This window comes from Triticum urartu, chromosome 3A (assembly GCF_056163025.1).
Source record: "Triticum urartu cultivar PI428250 chromosome 3A, HENAU_Tu73, whole genome shotgun sequence".
NCBI lineage: Eukaryota > Viridiplantae > Streptophyta > Magnoliopsida > Poales > Poaceae > Triticum > Triticum urartu.
The window spans coordinates 17,927,495-17,942,440 of record NC_141875.1 but is presented as its reverse complement, the minus strand read 5'-3'; the positions used below and the strand labels follow the sequence as shown (position 1 = coordinate 17,942,440).

Here is a 14,946-nt window from a genome sequence, read left to right as displayed (position 1 = left end):
CATGATCGCCCAGCACCGGCACGACGGTGGCTTCGCAGCCCTCCATATGGTATCGGGCATAGTCATCGGCGGCATCATAACGCCCTCCTTCGCGGACAAACGCGTTGCTCTCGTTGCCGCATCTTATCGGCACCAGCGCCCTGTCCCGACGTCCTTCGTGCAATTGTACAAGACGAGGCTCAGATTGATGGGTTCAACCCTAAACATGCGGCCCAGTTGGTCGGAGGCGTTCCAGCTCGGGACATGGCAGCTGTTGGTGTTGTTGTGCAAGTGATTCCGCTTGTATAGATCGACGACGCACAAACTCCGTTCCTCGTAGGAGATGTGGACGATTGCAAATCCGTCGTCCCCAGAGCTCCGAAGAACTGGGCGACTGTTGCTGCGGCAAATGACCTCAAAATCCAAGGGACCACATGATCTTCCGGTCTTGTTGTCAGCGAGCCAGAATGGATGGGAGATGGTGAAGTACTCCCCGCACCTCTTGGCGGAGCAGCTTTCGCCTTGCTGGTCCGCAGCCGCCACGATCATCAGTGGCAGCCACCAAACGTACGCCAAGAACCAGCAACGCCGAGGAGGCATCGGGCAATAAGATTTGGAAATAAGGCTCCAGTGACCAACTGAATCGGTGGCGGTCATGGTTTTTGGGGGCTGGGGACTGCTGTGAGGTGTGGATGATACTACATGTGAACGAGCGAACATCCGTGCTGTGGCGGGCGTATTTGACAGGGAAATGGAGGCAAGCTATCATCGTCCGCAAATCCCCCGAATGACCACTTGCACTTGGACGGGTAAGCCATGACGTGTGAATTTGTAACCCCATTGACCACAACAGTGAGCCCCTGATGTGACAGGGATCATGATGCTTAATCAGATTCTTTCGGTTCCGGCTACTCTGTGCTCTTGTCGTCTATCTAGCTAGACTCTTACCTCAGCACAACACTCCCACATGTACTGGGCTGGACATTTTTTTTATACGGAGGCATAAAATTTGCCTCATCTGTTAAATAAGGGAGGAATAGAGTTTAGAGTTTTACAAAAGCACCCACATACACGGCATGACGATTACCCATGCAAAAAATAATAATAAGTGGGGTTGGGCAAATTGTGGCCTCTGCACTCTTTTACTCACGCCTAAATCTGCACCAGTTTCTTGTTCCCTTTTGCAAAGAAGGGCAGAGGCCACTTTTTTTTTAAATACAGAAATATTTGGTCCTTGGAAAAAGAAACCATCACCAGGGTATGGCATGACCATTGACCTGTCATTGTGGGCTCGTAATTCAGCCGAAAAAACCAAAGACAAATAGGCCCATTAGCCCGTACATTGGAAAGACTGACTATTGTGAAATATTCTACTATTGTTAGACGATTGGGCTTTGACCGTACTGGATAAGTGCACGATGCCAACTTCGGCCCTAGTTCCGACTTCAGAAGATTCAGAGTCACAGAAGAACTAAGCAGAAGAAATAGTGCCCATGATGAATTTTGAATTCCACTCCTTGTCGTTTCTTATCAATAAAACTAAGCATAAAACCCCTAAGCACATCCTCCCGGGAGCGTTTGGTCCTGGATGAACAGTGCCTCAAAAAAGTTGTAAAATGTTTTTTAGTAATTCAGAATTTTTGTGTGGATGTTTCTGTTAGTGTCTCAAGAATGTTTGACAATTTTCATGTGAAATGGAGTAGTAGTGTTTCGTCGGTGAAAAAAACATATTTGGGTGACATTTTTGGGTAACATGTGTTGTTGTTGTTTTTGCATAGGCCAAAATGTTTAGCCTTTTTGCCTAAAACTTTGCAGGTAGCATTTGAATGTGACTATCAATACATAAAAGATTTGTTAGGTTTTTTCACATTTCAAAACTCACCTCCCCGGAGCCAAATAGGATTCCCGTAAGCAGAGGCCACTTGTTTACATGCTACCATAACCGAACCTTCGGTCAAGTACTACACCTACTACTCCATTATGTTCTCTTTTTCTTTCTTCTTTTTATGGGGTGAGAGATATTTTATTCCTCTAAAATAGAGTTACAGTCAAGTAATACAAAACTAGAAACAGTGTCTGGAATATGGCGCAATGAAAAGGTGGTGCTACCTCCAGAACAAGAAATATTAGCTAGACCATGAGCAACTTTATTTTGACTACGTTTTAATTTCTGCAGAATAAAATCCCATGGTTCCACTCCATTCTGTTTTCACTGGACAAAGTACACCAACTAATGATGTCACCCCTCTGCTCACGACATTGAGTAAACCTTAGAACAGACGAACGAGATGACGACCGCACACATTTACGGGACAATTTCTCGTGTCGGCGCCGAGGTCAATCAAGCATAATAATTCACTAGTCAACTGTCAATGCCAGAACGAACGATGTACTTAGCGTGTTAAAGCATCTCTAGCCGCGCCTTTAGAAAAACCTCTTCAGGCGATTTTTTCACGCCGGCGTCGAAAAATCGGCCCAGCCGCGCCCCAGAAGCCCGATTTTTGCCAGCCTGGGCCGAAATTAGCGCCGGCGGATCCAGGCCGAATCTGGCGCGCTGAGGGTCGCTCGGGGGTGCCGGGGCAAGCGGTTTTGGCGCGAAAGAGCCACGGGTCCGTCGCGTCAGCGACACCGCGCGTCGTCTTCCCACCAACGCCTCGGTCACGGGCGGCGTGTCACGGGGCGGCGGGCCGACGCCTCCCCTCCCTCGCACGCATACACACGGGCGCGTCGCGGCTATATAAGCCGGTGGCTTCCCTCGCCTCTGGCCACACCAGCCCTAGCCGCCGAGTTCTACCTCTCTCGAGAGCCGCCGCCGAGACCTCCCTCTCCCGTGCGCCGCCGTCGAGCCCTCCCTCTCCTGATGGCCGAGCGTTTCCCCGGAGATGAGGCGGCGGCCAACGGCTTTGGCCGCCGCTCGCTCCGCGAACATGAATTTTGGCTCCTGTTCTAGGCGAACATCCCGGCGCCGCCGGACATGCGCGCCGAGCCGACGGGGTGGAGGCTCAGCAACGGGGGAGTGCCCATTCCCCCGTTGTCCGACGCTGTGGCGAAACCCTCCTTCGCCGACGAGGTCGAGGTCGTGCGCGCCTTCCTCACCGACGCCCAGCTCGCCCTCCCCCAGTACGCCGCCGACAACCAAGCGGCGTGGACGGCGTACTTCCAGCGCCGGCAGCAGCAGAGGATGGCGTCCACCAACGGCGCCCCGGTGGTGTGGCCAGCCTGAAGAACTTCAAGCCCAAGACGGAGCCGGGCCGGTGAACTTCGCGTCGGTGAAGACGGAGCCGGGGCTCGCGGCGGTGAAGACGGAGCCGGGCCTCCCCACGGTGAAGACAGAGCACGGCGACGACGTCGAGCTCGACGGCGACGCGGCCCTGGAATGGGCGCGCGCAGACTCCCTGAAGATAGCGAGGGAGCGTCAGTGCGCCGCCCTGCGGCGCTTCGCGCAGCGCCGCTGGGGCCGCGACGAAGGAGGAGGAGTCGTCATCGAGGACAGCGACGACGACGACGCGCCGCCGCCACCAGTCCGCGTTGGCGACGCCGATCAGGGGTCCATCAGGGACGGCCGCGTCAAGGAGGAGAAGCCCAACGACGACGACGGCGGCGACTACTCCGTGTTCAGCCAATTTTTTTAATTGAATATATTATGTAATAAAAATCCGCGACTATTATGTAATATATGCCGAACTTCGCTAAAATTTGTTATATATTTACCTTTTTGAATGCGTCTGGGTCGGTCCTGAGGTCGGTGGCTGGGAACCAACTCGTACCCAGACCGATTTTTGCACCGGCTCCCCTAGGCGGCGTTTTTAGACGCCCCTGGAGGGCCAACCGCTGGAGATGCTCTTAGACAGTTAGCTTGCTAAGGGCATGGCCAACGCTACCCCGTGGACAGGTGCTCCAGCCGTCTACGTCGGCTTGGGTGATCCAAAAGGAAGTATAGTGCTGCTTGCAGAGCCAAGCCGCTTCGTGCAGAGGAGTCGGGCTCCTCCCTGACAAAAGAGGAAAAGAGAGTGTGAGCTTCTCGCTTGGGAACCGAGTAAAAGCTGGATGGCGAGAGATTAAGGCTACTCATAGTGAGGAGTAACTTAAACTAGTAACATACATATGTGACTAGTCTATATTACTATTTTCATAGTGGAAAGTGTCATGGGTTAGTAACGTACATATCTTCATTTATTGCTTTATACATTCATTTTGTATTGGAATCAGCTATATGATGATAACATATTATGTTACTCCCTCTATTTCATAATGTAGTGACTATAGATTTTTGATAAAGTCAAACATTACAAACTTTGACTAAGTTTGTGAAGAAAAACATTTACATTTAGAATACCAAACATATATTATTAGATTCACCGGCGCATGTTGGGCCGCGCAGCTTCCCGTCGCCGAGGCAGAGGCATCCGAACGCCGCGTTCGCGTTGCTGTACCGGCACTGCCCGCCGGTGGCGACGCAGGCAGGGCAGTCGCCGATGCCCGTGCCCGCCCAGTCCAGCAGGAACCCGGCCTTGAGAAGCCAGGTGTAGTTGGCCGCCGTCGAGGCCGACGCCTCCGCCCCGAGCACCGGCAAGTAGGTGTACGTGCAGTTCCCGGCGGGGATCTCCGGCGGCGTGTCACGTTCGTAGCTCCCGCCCAGGTGCGCGTAGATGGGCTTGTCACAGCTGCCCGTGGCGTTCACGTAACCGGGGCCCCGTGGCTCCGTCCCGTTGCAGTCGAAGAGGAGGCACATGGCCTGGTTCGTGGGGCTGATCTTGAACGGGCTGAGGGCTAGGCTGGACGACATGTTGAAGTCGGCGTGGCACATGCCGTTCTCGCGCCTGGCGAATCTGCTGTGGGAGGCGACCAAGGTGCTGGCGGCGTAGTCGATGCGGTGGACGTGGATGGGGGAGCCGCTCATGGAAGCCGTGGTGTTGCCGTCGATGCACCAGAACTCGAAGGCCGGGTGGCCGCAGGAGGGCTCCGGCGGGGGGCGGCTGGGCGCGCCGAGCCAGAACGGGTACTTGATGCTGAAGTTCCCGCACGCCACCGGCACGCACTCGACGGCGTCCACCACATGGACGCGGCGGAGGAGGAGGAGGAACGAGGCCAGGATGACCACCGCCGGAGGCATGAGATGCGCAGCCATCTAGCTAGGTCTCTTGGTTCCGATGTGAAACAATGGAGTCTATGGGAGTCGATGATGTGTAGAAGCTAGTTTGGATGGTGGAGGAAATGGAAATGCGAATGGTGTGGCTTTGTCTGACTGCTCTTTTTCTGTACGTTGGATTTTTTTTATCAACACAAGTGGGAAACCGGTGCTGCCTCTCGACTTTTGTGGGTTGGGAGAGCAAAAGAAAACTCTGGTTTGTGGTTCTAATTAATGATTTTTGAGCTGTGTGTATGGTTCTGAATTTGTGATTGTGATGTTCATGTTGCACTGCCATATGTGCCGGCATGCCGCATATGTGGACAACTATCGATCATCTCACTATGTGAGATATAGTAAAAGGTTGGTGATGTCTGTGATCAGGAGGGAGGCAGAAGAAAGTCATGCAAGGATCATTTTGTAGGTGGAAGATGGAACTACCTTGTACCAAAAGCATATGACAGCACTAGAGATTTGGGGCCTCACAAGCTAGATACAGTACTTTCAAACTGAAAGTCTTTTCTTATGACAGAAATTATAGTTAATATTTATTGATGTACCAACTGACAAACGATTCACTTAGGAAACAGCTACGAACAGCCAAGCGTACACGCATGCAGGCGAACAATTTTTGAGGCCGCCTGACTCGCTGTGCTAATTAGCTCCAATTAATCTAATTAAGTATGCAGGCATGCATATCAGACAAAAATGATGATGTCAGCAAAAATTTCAACAAAATTTAAAATTCAAAATATTTTGTAGCTCAAACCATTGCTCTGATCGAAAAACTGTTTTCATATAAAAGATTCGTCGCGGCGAGACCTTCAAAACTAGATCACATGTTGCCTTTTTTGGTTTCTTTGTTGGATCTCACATGTTTTTTCCTTTTTCTCCGACTTTCCTGTTTTTCATTTCTTCTCTTTTTTTGTTTCTTTTTTCCATTTTCACTATGTTCCAAATACAAGATGCACATTTTTTAAGTTTTGAACACTTTTTGAATACATGATCAATATTTCCAAATACACGATGAATATTTCAATGGGAATAAATATTTTTTCACAAACGATGTACATTTTTTTTGTATATATTAGGAACATTTTTATATACATGTTTTAACATTTACTAAATGCACAATTAACTGTATTTAAGTATATATTTTTGGTGTCTATTTTTATTCAATGTATGTTGCACAATTTTTGTACACACCAGGAAATTTTGTATACATGTATAACATTTTTTAAATACATGATCATTATTCTTTCATACACATTGTACATTTATTTGATATATTTTTCGTATGCATGAGAAACATTTTTCTATACAGATTTCACACTTTTTGAATGTTTGATTAACATTTTCTAGATACATGATCAAATTTTTCCATACACATTATATACACGATACACATTTTTTCTATACATGTTTAGCCAAAGAGGACATTGTAGATGAGTTTACTTGAAGATGAACGATTAACCATCTTATAATGTCGTTTATTGCAATGTGATCTTAATTATAAGTATTGATCTTATGAAGATGGAGATGGCGATTGTGGCGGACAGAGCCTTCTAGGAATCCTCCTTCTCCTTTATATAGTGTAGATTGGCAGAATAGGGAGTCGAGGACGCCTCATGGCGAATTGGACTTGGCCTAATACGAAAGGTTTGTGTTATGACGTCACGAAGGCGGTGGCACCTTATACTACTGTTGGGACACTCTTCTCTGTTAGCTTGTGGGCAATGCCCAGATGGTAGTTTTTTCATGTCTTATGCTAACTGTTATAAGAAAAATGTAGGAAATCATGTCTTATGGTGGTTACAATCATAAAATGTTCTCACACTGGGTAATCTCTTCATCTGCCTCACAAAACAAAACAAAAACAAATATTCATCTGCCTCAGAAAAAAGAAAAAATTTCTTCTGCTAGAGGATCTGTTATGTTGTACAAAATCTAGTGAAAAGATGTCAAACAATTGCCACGCCTTGCAGAATCTACATAATCTAGTTAGATATGTCAATCTTACAAAAAAGGAGTACTACTTAATAATTTCCTTTCAAAAAACAAATATATTTCTTTTCTATTTCTCTTTGGCAAATCAACTATTACTAGACCAACACTATTTGACCGTAGTTGTATTTTTATGCACACGTATAATTTTGGAGGTTCTATTTGCAAAGTTTAGGGACTTATGTGTATCTTTTTAATTTCTTTTGGGTGCTCTTTTGTAGTATTTTTTTTTGAGGAAATGCCATCATGGCTAATTTTATTAAAATTAAATCACGCTTACATCGTCAATCAACAGCGGCAAAATAAAACTAGGTGGATCATCAGCCCACACACAACTATCTAGCCTACATTCATGTGCAAGTGTATGCGCTACCCGATTTGCTTTCCTTGGACAGTGCATAAATAAGATTTTGTCAAAAGAGCTCGCCTGAATACGAATGTCTTCGAATATTGGAGCAGCAACTGTCACAGAGAAACCGCCTTCCAGAAGAGTATCAATAACTCCTGCACAATCAGACTGAATAACTAATTTCTGACAGCCTATTTGATTTGCAAGATGAATACCATCTAGAACTGCTTGAGCTTCAGCTGTTGCCGCGTCAAGCGCAAAAGGAATGAGCTTGGATCCCGCGCCTACAAATCTTCCTTTATCATCTTTGATTACCACACCTGTAGCTCCTGACCTCATATTAATATCGTACTTCGCATCAATATTTACAGAGACAAAACCCTCAGACGCCCGATGCCAAGTACTTGATCTTGGCTGAATCTCTTTCCCTTGTGCTTTCGAGAAACTAGATACCAAGACTTGAATTGACATCGCCGCTTGTGATAAAGATTGCACAGTTTCTGCATGGACTGTCTGTCTTCGTCTCCACCAAATATACCAAGCGGCCATTATGATTGTTTCTCTCAAAAACTTTACTGATGCATCAACTGGAACCCTGAACTTTCCAGCCATCAGATAATCAAGCACTGCACTACCTGACCGATCTATCTGACATGCTTCAGTAACCACCTCTATCAGGCCAATTTTCTGCCAAATACCTTTTGCTTTCTCACACTGAAAAATAACATGTTTTATGTCTTCACAATATCTCTTACAGACCGGACACGTACTGTTATTCATTATGTGGTGGTTAACCAGAACATCATAAGAGGGAAGAATCCCATGCAAACATTTCCAAGTAAAAATTTTCACTTTTGCTGGAACAGCGCACTTCCAAAGATCTCTCCAAATCGTGTTCAAACCTGAAGATCCCGTTCCATCAGATCTTTGCAAGGAGACACCAAAAGTAGATTCCCACTCCATGTGGTAAGCAGAACGAACTGAAAATAAACCATTCTGACTGAATTTCCATGCCACAAAATCACCCATTCCATTCTGACTCAACTCCCGGCGCTTTGATAATGCATCTTTCTTCCAAAAATCGCCCCTTAAAGTTGCGCGTAATGTGGAGTATGATACTCCCTCCGTCCCATAATATAAAAATGTTTTTTACACCAGTGTAGTGTCAAAAACGTTCTTATATTATGGAATAGAGGGAGTACATCCTAATGCAAAGTATCATAAATCATAAGTTAGTAACTTATATTGCCTTACTAATTATCATGCATGACAAAAGTAGTACTACAACATGTAATATGATACGGTGTCCGATATGATGTTATATCCTCTATTTCCGTATTTAACTGTATGTCACATCATTAAAAAATCTAGTTTTTTTAGCATCAGTACGGACACAAGCGCTCATATACACGTGCATACACGCACCCCTATGAACGCACACACGCACACCTTACCCCTATGAGCATCTCCGAGAGACTAAGCCGGCATATCATCTTGAGATTTACGAACTCAACCACAGGTTGATTCACATAAAAAAATCTAGTTGATAGGCATGATATCGCTTATTAATACTTCTGTTACAACCAGCTTAATTGCACGTTGTTCTAGCATTTTCCCGTCTTTCGATACACTTCCCCTGCTAAAAACAAAGATGCATTTTTGGCACACAAAACGCCAAACAACCAAATACATTTCGGCGCACAGAAATAGAATTTTATTCAGCTTAAGGGCCCGACATTATTCATGGCTCAACATTTTCTAAACAGTGCAGATATAGTAATAGTACTGGTTCCGGGACAAAAGCATCTTAGTGGGGAAAATTAGGCGGAATCATATTACGCTTTTGCGGAGCACGCGCTTTACCCCGGGCGGCTCGATCGCCGGGCCGGCCCTCGCTGGCGTGGATCTCGGTCACCGCGTCCCCAGAGCTTGCCTGGCCAGGGACGTCCGGCACGCAGCGGCCGCGACGACGAGCGACCAGCCGGCCCCCGAGGAGCTGGCCACGGCGGCGCGCATGGGCCAGAGGCCCGACTGCACGGTGCCGCCGGGCCGCGGAGCTCCTGCTCGATGTCGAGGTGCTCGGCAAGCTGGCGGCGGTGGCAGAACTGCTTGGGAAGGTGCAGTCGGAGGCGGTCGTAAACGCGCCTCTGCCAGAGGGAGGCGATGCAGTTGCCGTCGCGCGCTAGGCCGACGAAGGGCACGCCCTGCTCCCGGAGCATGTCAGCCACGACCATGCCCGCCGGCCCGGCGCTGAGGACGATGGGCCCGTTCACCCGCTCGCACGGAGGGGAGTAGAGGCCGTCCATTCGATCAAATTCACGAGGGACGAGGAGCACCATCGCTGGTTTGGTAGCTACCTATCTCGTCTGTCAGTTGAGCTTCCTGTTGGGTCGATGCTGTTCGTTCAGGGGGTGAGGGGGTGGGCGTGGGAGCCGGCCGGGGTGGTTAAAAAGTGGAGATGCGCGTGGGAGAGTGGAAGCCAGGAGCTGGATGAGAAAATCCCTGGCCGATAATATTAGACTCATGGGCAAAGGAGCGACGTGTCACTTAATTAAATCTCAGCCAATCAAATTTTAGGCCCCGTTTGATAACAAAGTTTTTTCTAAGTATTCTCAGAATACTACAGTTTTTTATATTACTGTAGTTTTATTTACAAAGGGTTGTTTGGCTGCCTCTAAAAACTGTGATTTTAATACTGCAGTTTTTTCTAAACCACAGTATTTTCTCTGCATAAAAAAGAGAACCTCGTACCTCTTTTTAAAAAATAGAGCAGCCGAAAAAAAGGGTCTGTGCGTTATCTTCCTCCCAGCTATTCTCAACAACTCCTTCGATCTAAAAAAGGCCCCGCTCCCAAGCTGATCCTTCTATGGGTAGCTTCGCTACCAGGTAAGTCACAGGCGATGTGGTGCTGTGGGTGGTCCTTTTTGTATGAGATTTTTTTTTGTGAGGGTAGTTTTGGTTGTTATGAACGCAAGATGGTAATGGATAGCCAGCTAGCTAGCTACAAAAACGCAACAGAATTCAAACGGCCGGCTAGCTGCGCGTGCTTGCACTGCTAATGCAACGGCTAGGTAGCTGTTGAAGTATTTGAACGCAATGGTTAGGCAGCAAAATTTACAGCGTTGTGTGGCAACAACCAAACAGGTTCTATGTATTATGAATACTCTAAAATACTGTGTTTTGATAAAATCATGATATCTCATACCTATAACCAAAAATACTGTAGTTTTGGATACTTCGGTTTATTTCACCCTTTGCTATCAAACACAGTCTTAACCACTCCGTAAATCACCTCTAAAAAACCCATGTGTCTAGCATCACTCGTCCCTGGCCGAGTATCGATAAAAATTGTAAACCCAATCACGGAGGGTTCACGGGCCTATGTAGACTCATTATCTCTCCACGAAAAATGCTAGACGCACGGGCTTAGAGCAAGTATAATAGTACCCAGTCAGCAGGCTATAAGAACTTCCACGTCATCGAAATCATAGCTGGAAGAGAGAGAGAAAAGAGAAAAGAAGCAAGCGGGCGCTTCAGTTATCGCTGGCTACAACGCTGGAAACAAGAAATCCAACCCACATGCAGCCTGCATGCAGCCGGGTGAGCTAGCGCTTCATTCATTCCCGCCAATCAGCATGCGTCTCCTTCCCTCCTTTCACATGCACGCATTAAGTATTGATAGCTAGTTTACAGTCAATCTAATATACTAGCAGGCTATTACGAAGGCTACAAGTGACATGGCGTACATATATAGCCGGCAGCAGGCTTTCTTATTAACCATGCTCTTATCACTCTAGCATTGCTCATCTCTCCATCCCCTCCCCCTGCCCTGATTTTCAGGGGGATGGGGTCCGTCTTCCTCTCTAATCTCCAATCAAACCTTGTCACCTACCACCATTCCGTAAAGTATGTAAAATATGTTCGTCATTCTAGCATTGCTCGCCGTGTATTGCCTCCAGTGTACTGTGTCAGTCTTTTGTCGGTGCCATCGCCAAGGCAAAAGAGCGGCACGAGTGCTTTGTCTGGCTAGACGGCCAACCGGACCGCAGCGTGGTGTGGTGTTCCTCTGCTTCGGGAGCATAGGCGCAGAAAGCCACTCCGAGGAGCAGCTCAGGGAGATCGCCGTCGGCCTTAATAAGTCTGGCCACAGCTTCCTGTGGGTCGTGCAAGCCCCGGCCGATGACTCGGGGAAGCCGCTTGACCCCCAGTGCGGACCCGGACCTCCATGCTCTCCTGCCCGACGGGTTCATGGAGCGCACCAGTGGTTGTGGCCTCGTCGTCAAGCTGTGGGCGCCACAGTTAGACGTGCTCTGCCACAGGGCCATCGGGGGGCGTTCGTGATGCACTACGGGTGAAACTCGGTGCTGGAGACGGCGGGCGTGCCGATGCTGTGCTGGCCGTTGTACGTGGAGCAGAAGATGAACAAACTATTCATGGTGGGGGACATGGGGATCGCCATGGAGATGGTCGGGTGGCAGCAGGGGCTGGTCAAGGCCGGTGAGGTGGAGGGCAAGGTACGGCTTGTCATGGAGTCCAAGGAGGGCAGAGAGCTCAGTGCACGGGTCGAGGCGCACAAGGAAGGCGCGACAACTGCTTGCAACGACGGCGGGTCGTCGCGCATGGCGTTTGCCCAGTTCTTGGCGGACGTAGCCAGCCTTCAGGATCGGGCATGCACCGGCAGGGAAGGCATCTCCATGGAACTCGTGATGCATGATCTCTTTTACGGAATTTTGCCATGTGATCTTGGCACCGGGGAAGTTTACATTGATGAATGATCTTGGCATGCGGTATATGTTGCGTCTCTACAGTGATCATTTTGTTTTACCTATCTATCCGTCTAAGTGGCGTTCCACGAGTCGACTAAGATTTTGTATCTAAAATATTCAGTGTGTTGCCATGTTTTGTTTATCTAGTAAAACAAATATTTATTCACACAATACTATAAAACAATGTAAGTCTTTTGCACAGATCCTAAAATTGGATTGACAGCTCTCGGCTTCATCCAAAGCTGTTCAACAATGGAAGAGCAGCAGAGCAGAGGGAAAGGGAGATTTGGCCAGGAGAGTGGCGTCGGTGGAGGTGTACGGCGGAAAGAAAAGATTGTGCTTTCCCAAAATCAATCAGCGAATGGGTATCCCCGCCCAAGAAAATACCAAACCTTGTTCAAAAACAATATATACTAAACACAATATTTTTGTAGGGTATTAGCCTGACAAACATATACGAAAGCTCTCCCATTGCACCATTCGAAGACAAGGTGATACGTATGCATGTATGTACCATAATGCAAAGCATGCTGGAGCATACAAGCATGCCAAGTACATAGACACACACCATCGTGGTATTTTCACGGCAGATGCCATGGGGTGGCTTCTCTCGTGTGGTTAGGTGCCGACGAGCACCGACGGTGTCCGAATACGGAATTAGGCACAAGCACTGATGGACACAGCGGCGTACCCAGGTTTAGGGCCCTCACATGGAGGTAACACCCCTACTCCCGCAAGGATCTCTAAGATGAACACATGGTGTTACAAGGTTGCTCCTAGAGCTATATAGAGGAGGAATCAGAGGGCTCTAGCTCTGCCCTCTCATTCACGCGTGCGCGCGTGTGTGGAATGAATTGGTCAGGCCCCTGCTAGGGAGGCTCTTGGGAGGTCTTATACTTCGACCTCCCAGGTTACAAAGTGTTTGAGGGAGAGGGGTGGGCCGCTGCTGCCAACGTCTCTAGCCTCCAGTTGGGCCTGCTGGCTGCGGGACCCTATTGGCTGTGCGGCCTGCCGACTACTTGGTACCGTGGCATGTACATCGTGGCGCCACGGGAAGGGTGGCACGTCGCCTCTACAGTGCCGGACCACCCCTTCATGGGTCGTCTTGGCCAGCGGTAACGACGACATTGTAGTCATGCCCACGTGTCGTGGGGGATGTCTTGTCTCGGTACCTGGTACGACTGGATGTGATAGGCGCTGACCCCGCCGGCTCCTAGCTGTGGCCTGCCCTGCCTAGCCGGCCTCCAGCGGGGGGAGCCGGCTGAGGAGCCAGCCGGTTTGAGGGAGCCGAGCTATCTCGAATGTTTTGAAACGTTTACTTGTCTTCTTATGCCTACCCGGGGGTCATACCCCTGACAGTAGCCCCTGAACCTGTTGAGGTCCTGCGGTCTCGAGCGAAGGGCCTCCATAGGTTCCCCCCAAGGACATGTGGTAGACGATGACTGTGGGTCGTGACGAGGCCAGACCCGGCTGGTGAAAGTCTCCCAACAGGAGACTGGTCAGATGCCAGGGACGCTGACTGCTCACAGCCGGCCAAGGCAATGCGCAGCCGGCACTCAAGTGGTACCGCCCCGGCCGGCCTAAGTCCTGTCGGGTGTCAATTCGCGGTCCGCGGTGGGCCAGTCGGGCGCCACGTGCACCCAGGGGAGGGGCTGGGCCCGCCAAGGCAGTGATGTCTCCGTAGGCCTCGCACACCAAGTAGTGGCCTGGGCCAGCGCGCAAGATTGACTGTGGCTTTGGCCCAACGGTAGTGTTTGCGATGCGCCTTAATATTCGCGGGGCAGTGGGGATCATGGGCACAATCTCCAAGGCCTTTAAATGGAGGATGAGGGGTAGCGGCTGAGGCATTTAATTTAAAAGTTATATTTCATAAGATAATAGTATAATTAACCGAGAAAGAGTACAACATCTATGTATAATCTGTTGCGAATACTGGCATTTCTCATGCAAGTAAGAAGACTAAAGATGTGTTTGTGCATCACACTATAGAATCTATGTTACGTTGTTTTTGTATGCTTGTTGCATGCTGGATATAAATCAGGCCGCATCCATCTAGATCGTCATGTCTCTATCCAGGAAAAAAAAATAGGGCCCCATGTCACATAGTTGCAGTCCATTGCATCGTGTAGGTAATCTCTGGCAACGGTTGAGTAGGTATGCATCATGCATGCTTTGCAGTTTGCACAGAGAAGACGCACGCCCAGATCCATCGTGTAGGCCGGCGGAACCCATCTCCCGTTCAATCCGATCCAGATGAGCATTGCCTTCAATCAAATAATTAATAGATATCGACATCCCAAAAAAATTGGCTGATGCGGCTGTAACAAACATATATGGATTCAGGTTGAGCGACAACAAAGTAATATGTTGCCGGCGGCAGATCAACGACGAGGGCGATATGTCGACGTCTACGGTTCATGATACTCCAACTGTCGAGACGAGATGCCGCCGGCAACCTGATCGTACGTCCCAGTATATATGTACGTAATATTTACACATGCGTCACACGCGTCTAACGCCGGAGCGGCTCGCATGCTTGCTCCTGGCTCTTCTTATTGTCGGTATTGACATAGCCAGGTACAGTATTTCATATGACAAAACTGGGACCATACTAAAACTTCTGATTACAAAAGCTGTGGAAAGTGAGAGATTTTGGATCTGGCAACCATCGATTGAAGCATCAATTAATACTGCGTCCTCACAAGTTTATCCTCCCAGCC

The 14,946-nt window shown here is 48.6% G+C and overlaps 2 protein-coding genes and 2 pseudogenes across 2 annotated transcripts; 2 read left to right on the top strand and 2 right to left on the bottom strand.

The window, feature by feature from the left end:
* Window positions 1-123: 123 nt before the first annotated feature.
* LOC147977909 (uncharacterized) lies at window positions 124-636 on the bottom strand. The gene has a single exon (XM_087514588.1). It carries the CDS (start codon window positions 634-636, stop codon window positions 124-126), a length of 513 nt encoding a protein of 170 aa, XP_087370714.1.
* A 1,631-nt stretch (window positions 637-2,267) lies between these two features.
* On the top strand, window positions 2,268-3,611 carry LOC147977908 (uncharacterized; annotated as a pseudogene).
* A 552-nt stretch (window positions 3,612-4,163) lies between these two features.
* LOC147977907 (LEAF RUST 10 DISEASE-RESISTANCE LOCUS RECEPTOR-LIKE PROTEIN KINASE-like 1.2) lies at window positions 4,164-5,210 on the bottom strand. Its single transcript, XM_087546009.1, has one exon. It carries the CDS (start codon window positions 5,105-5,107, stop codon window positions 4,307-4,309), a length of 801 nt encoding a protein of 266 aa, XP_087402135.1. The 5' UTR covers window positions 5,108-5,210; the 3' UTR covers window positions 4,164-4,306.
* Window positions 5,211-11,304: 6,094 nt separating this feature from the next.
* On the top strand, window positions 11,305-12,235 carry LOC125531814 (anthocyanidin 5,3-O-glucosyltransferase-like; annotated as a pseudogene).
* The last annotated feature ends 2,711 nt before the right edge of the window (window positions 12,236-14,946 follow it).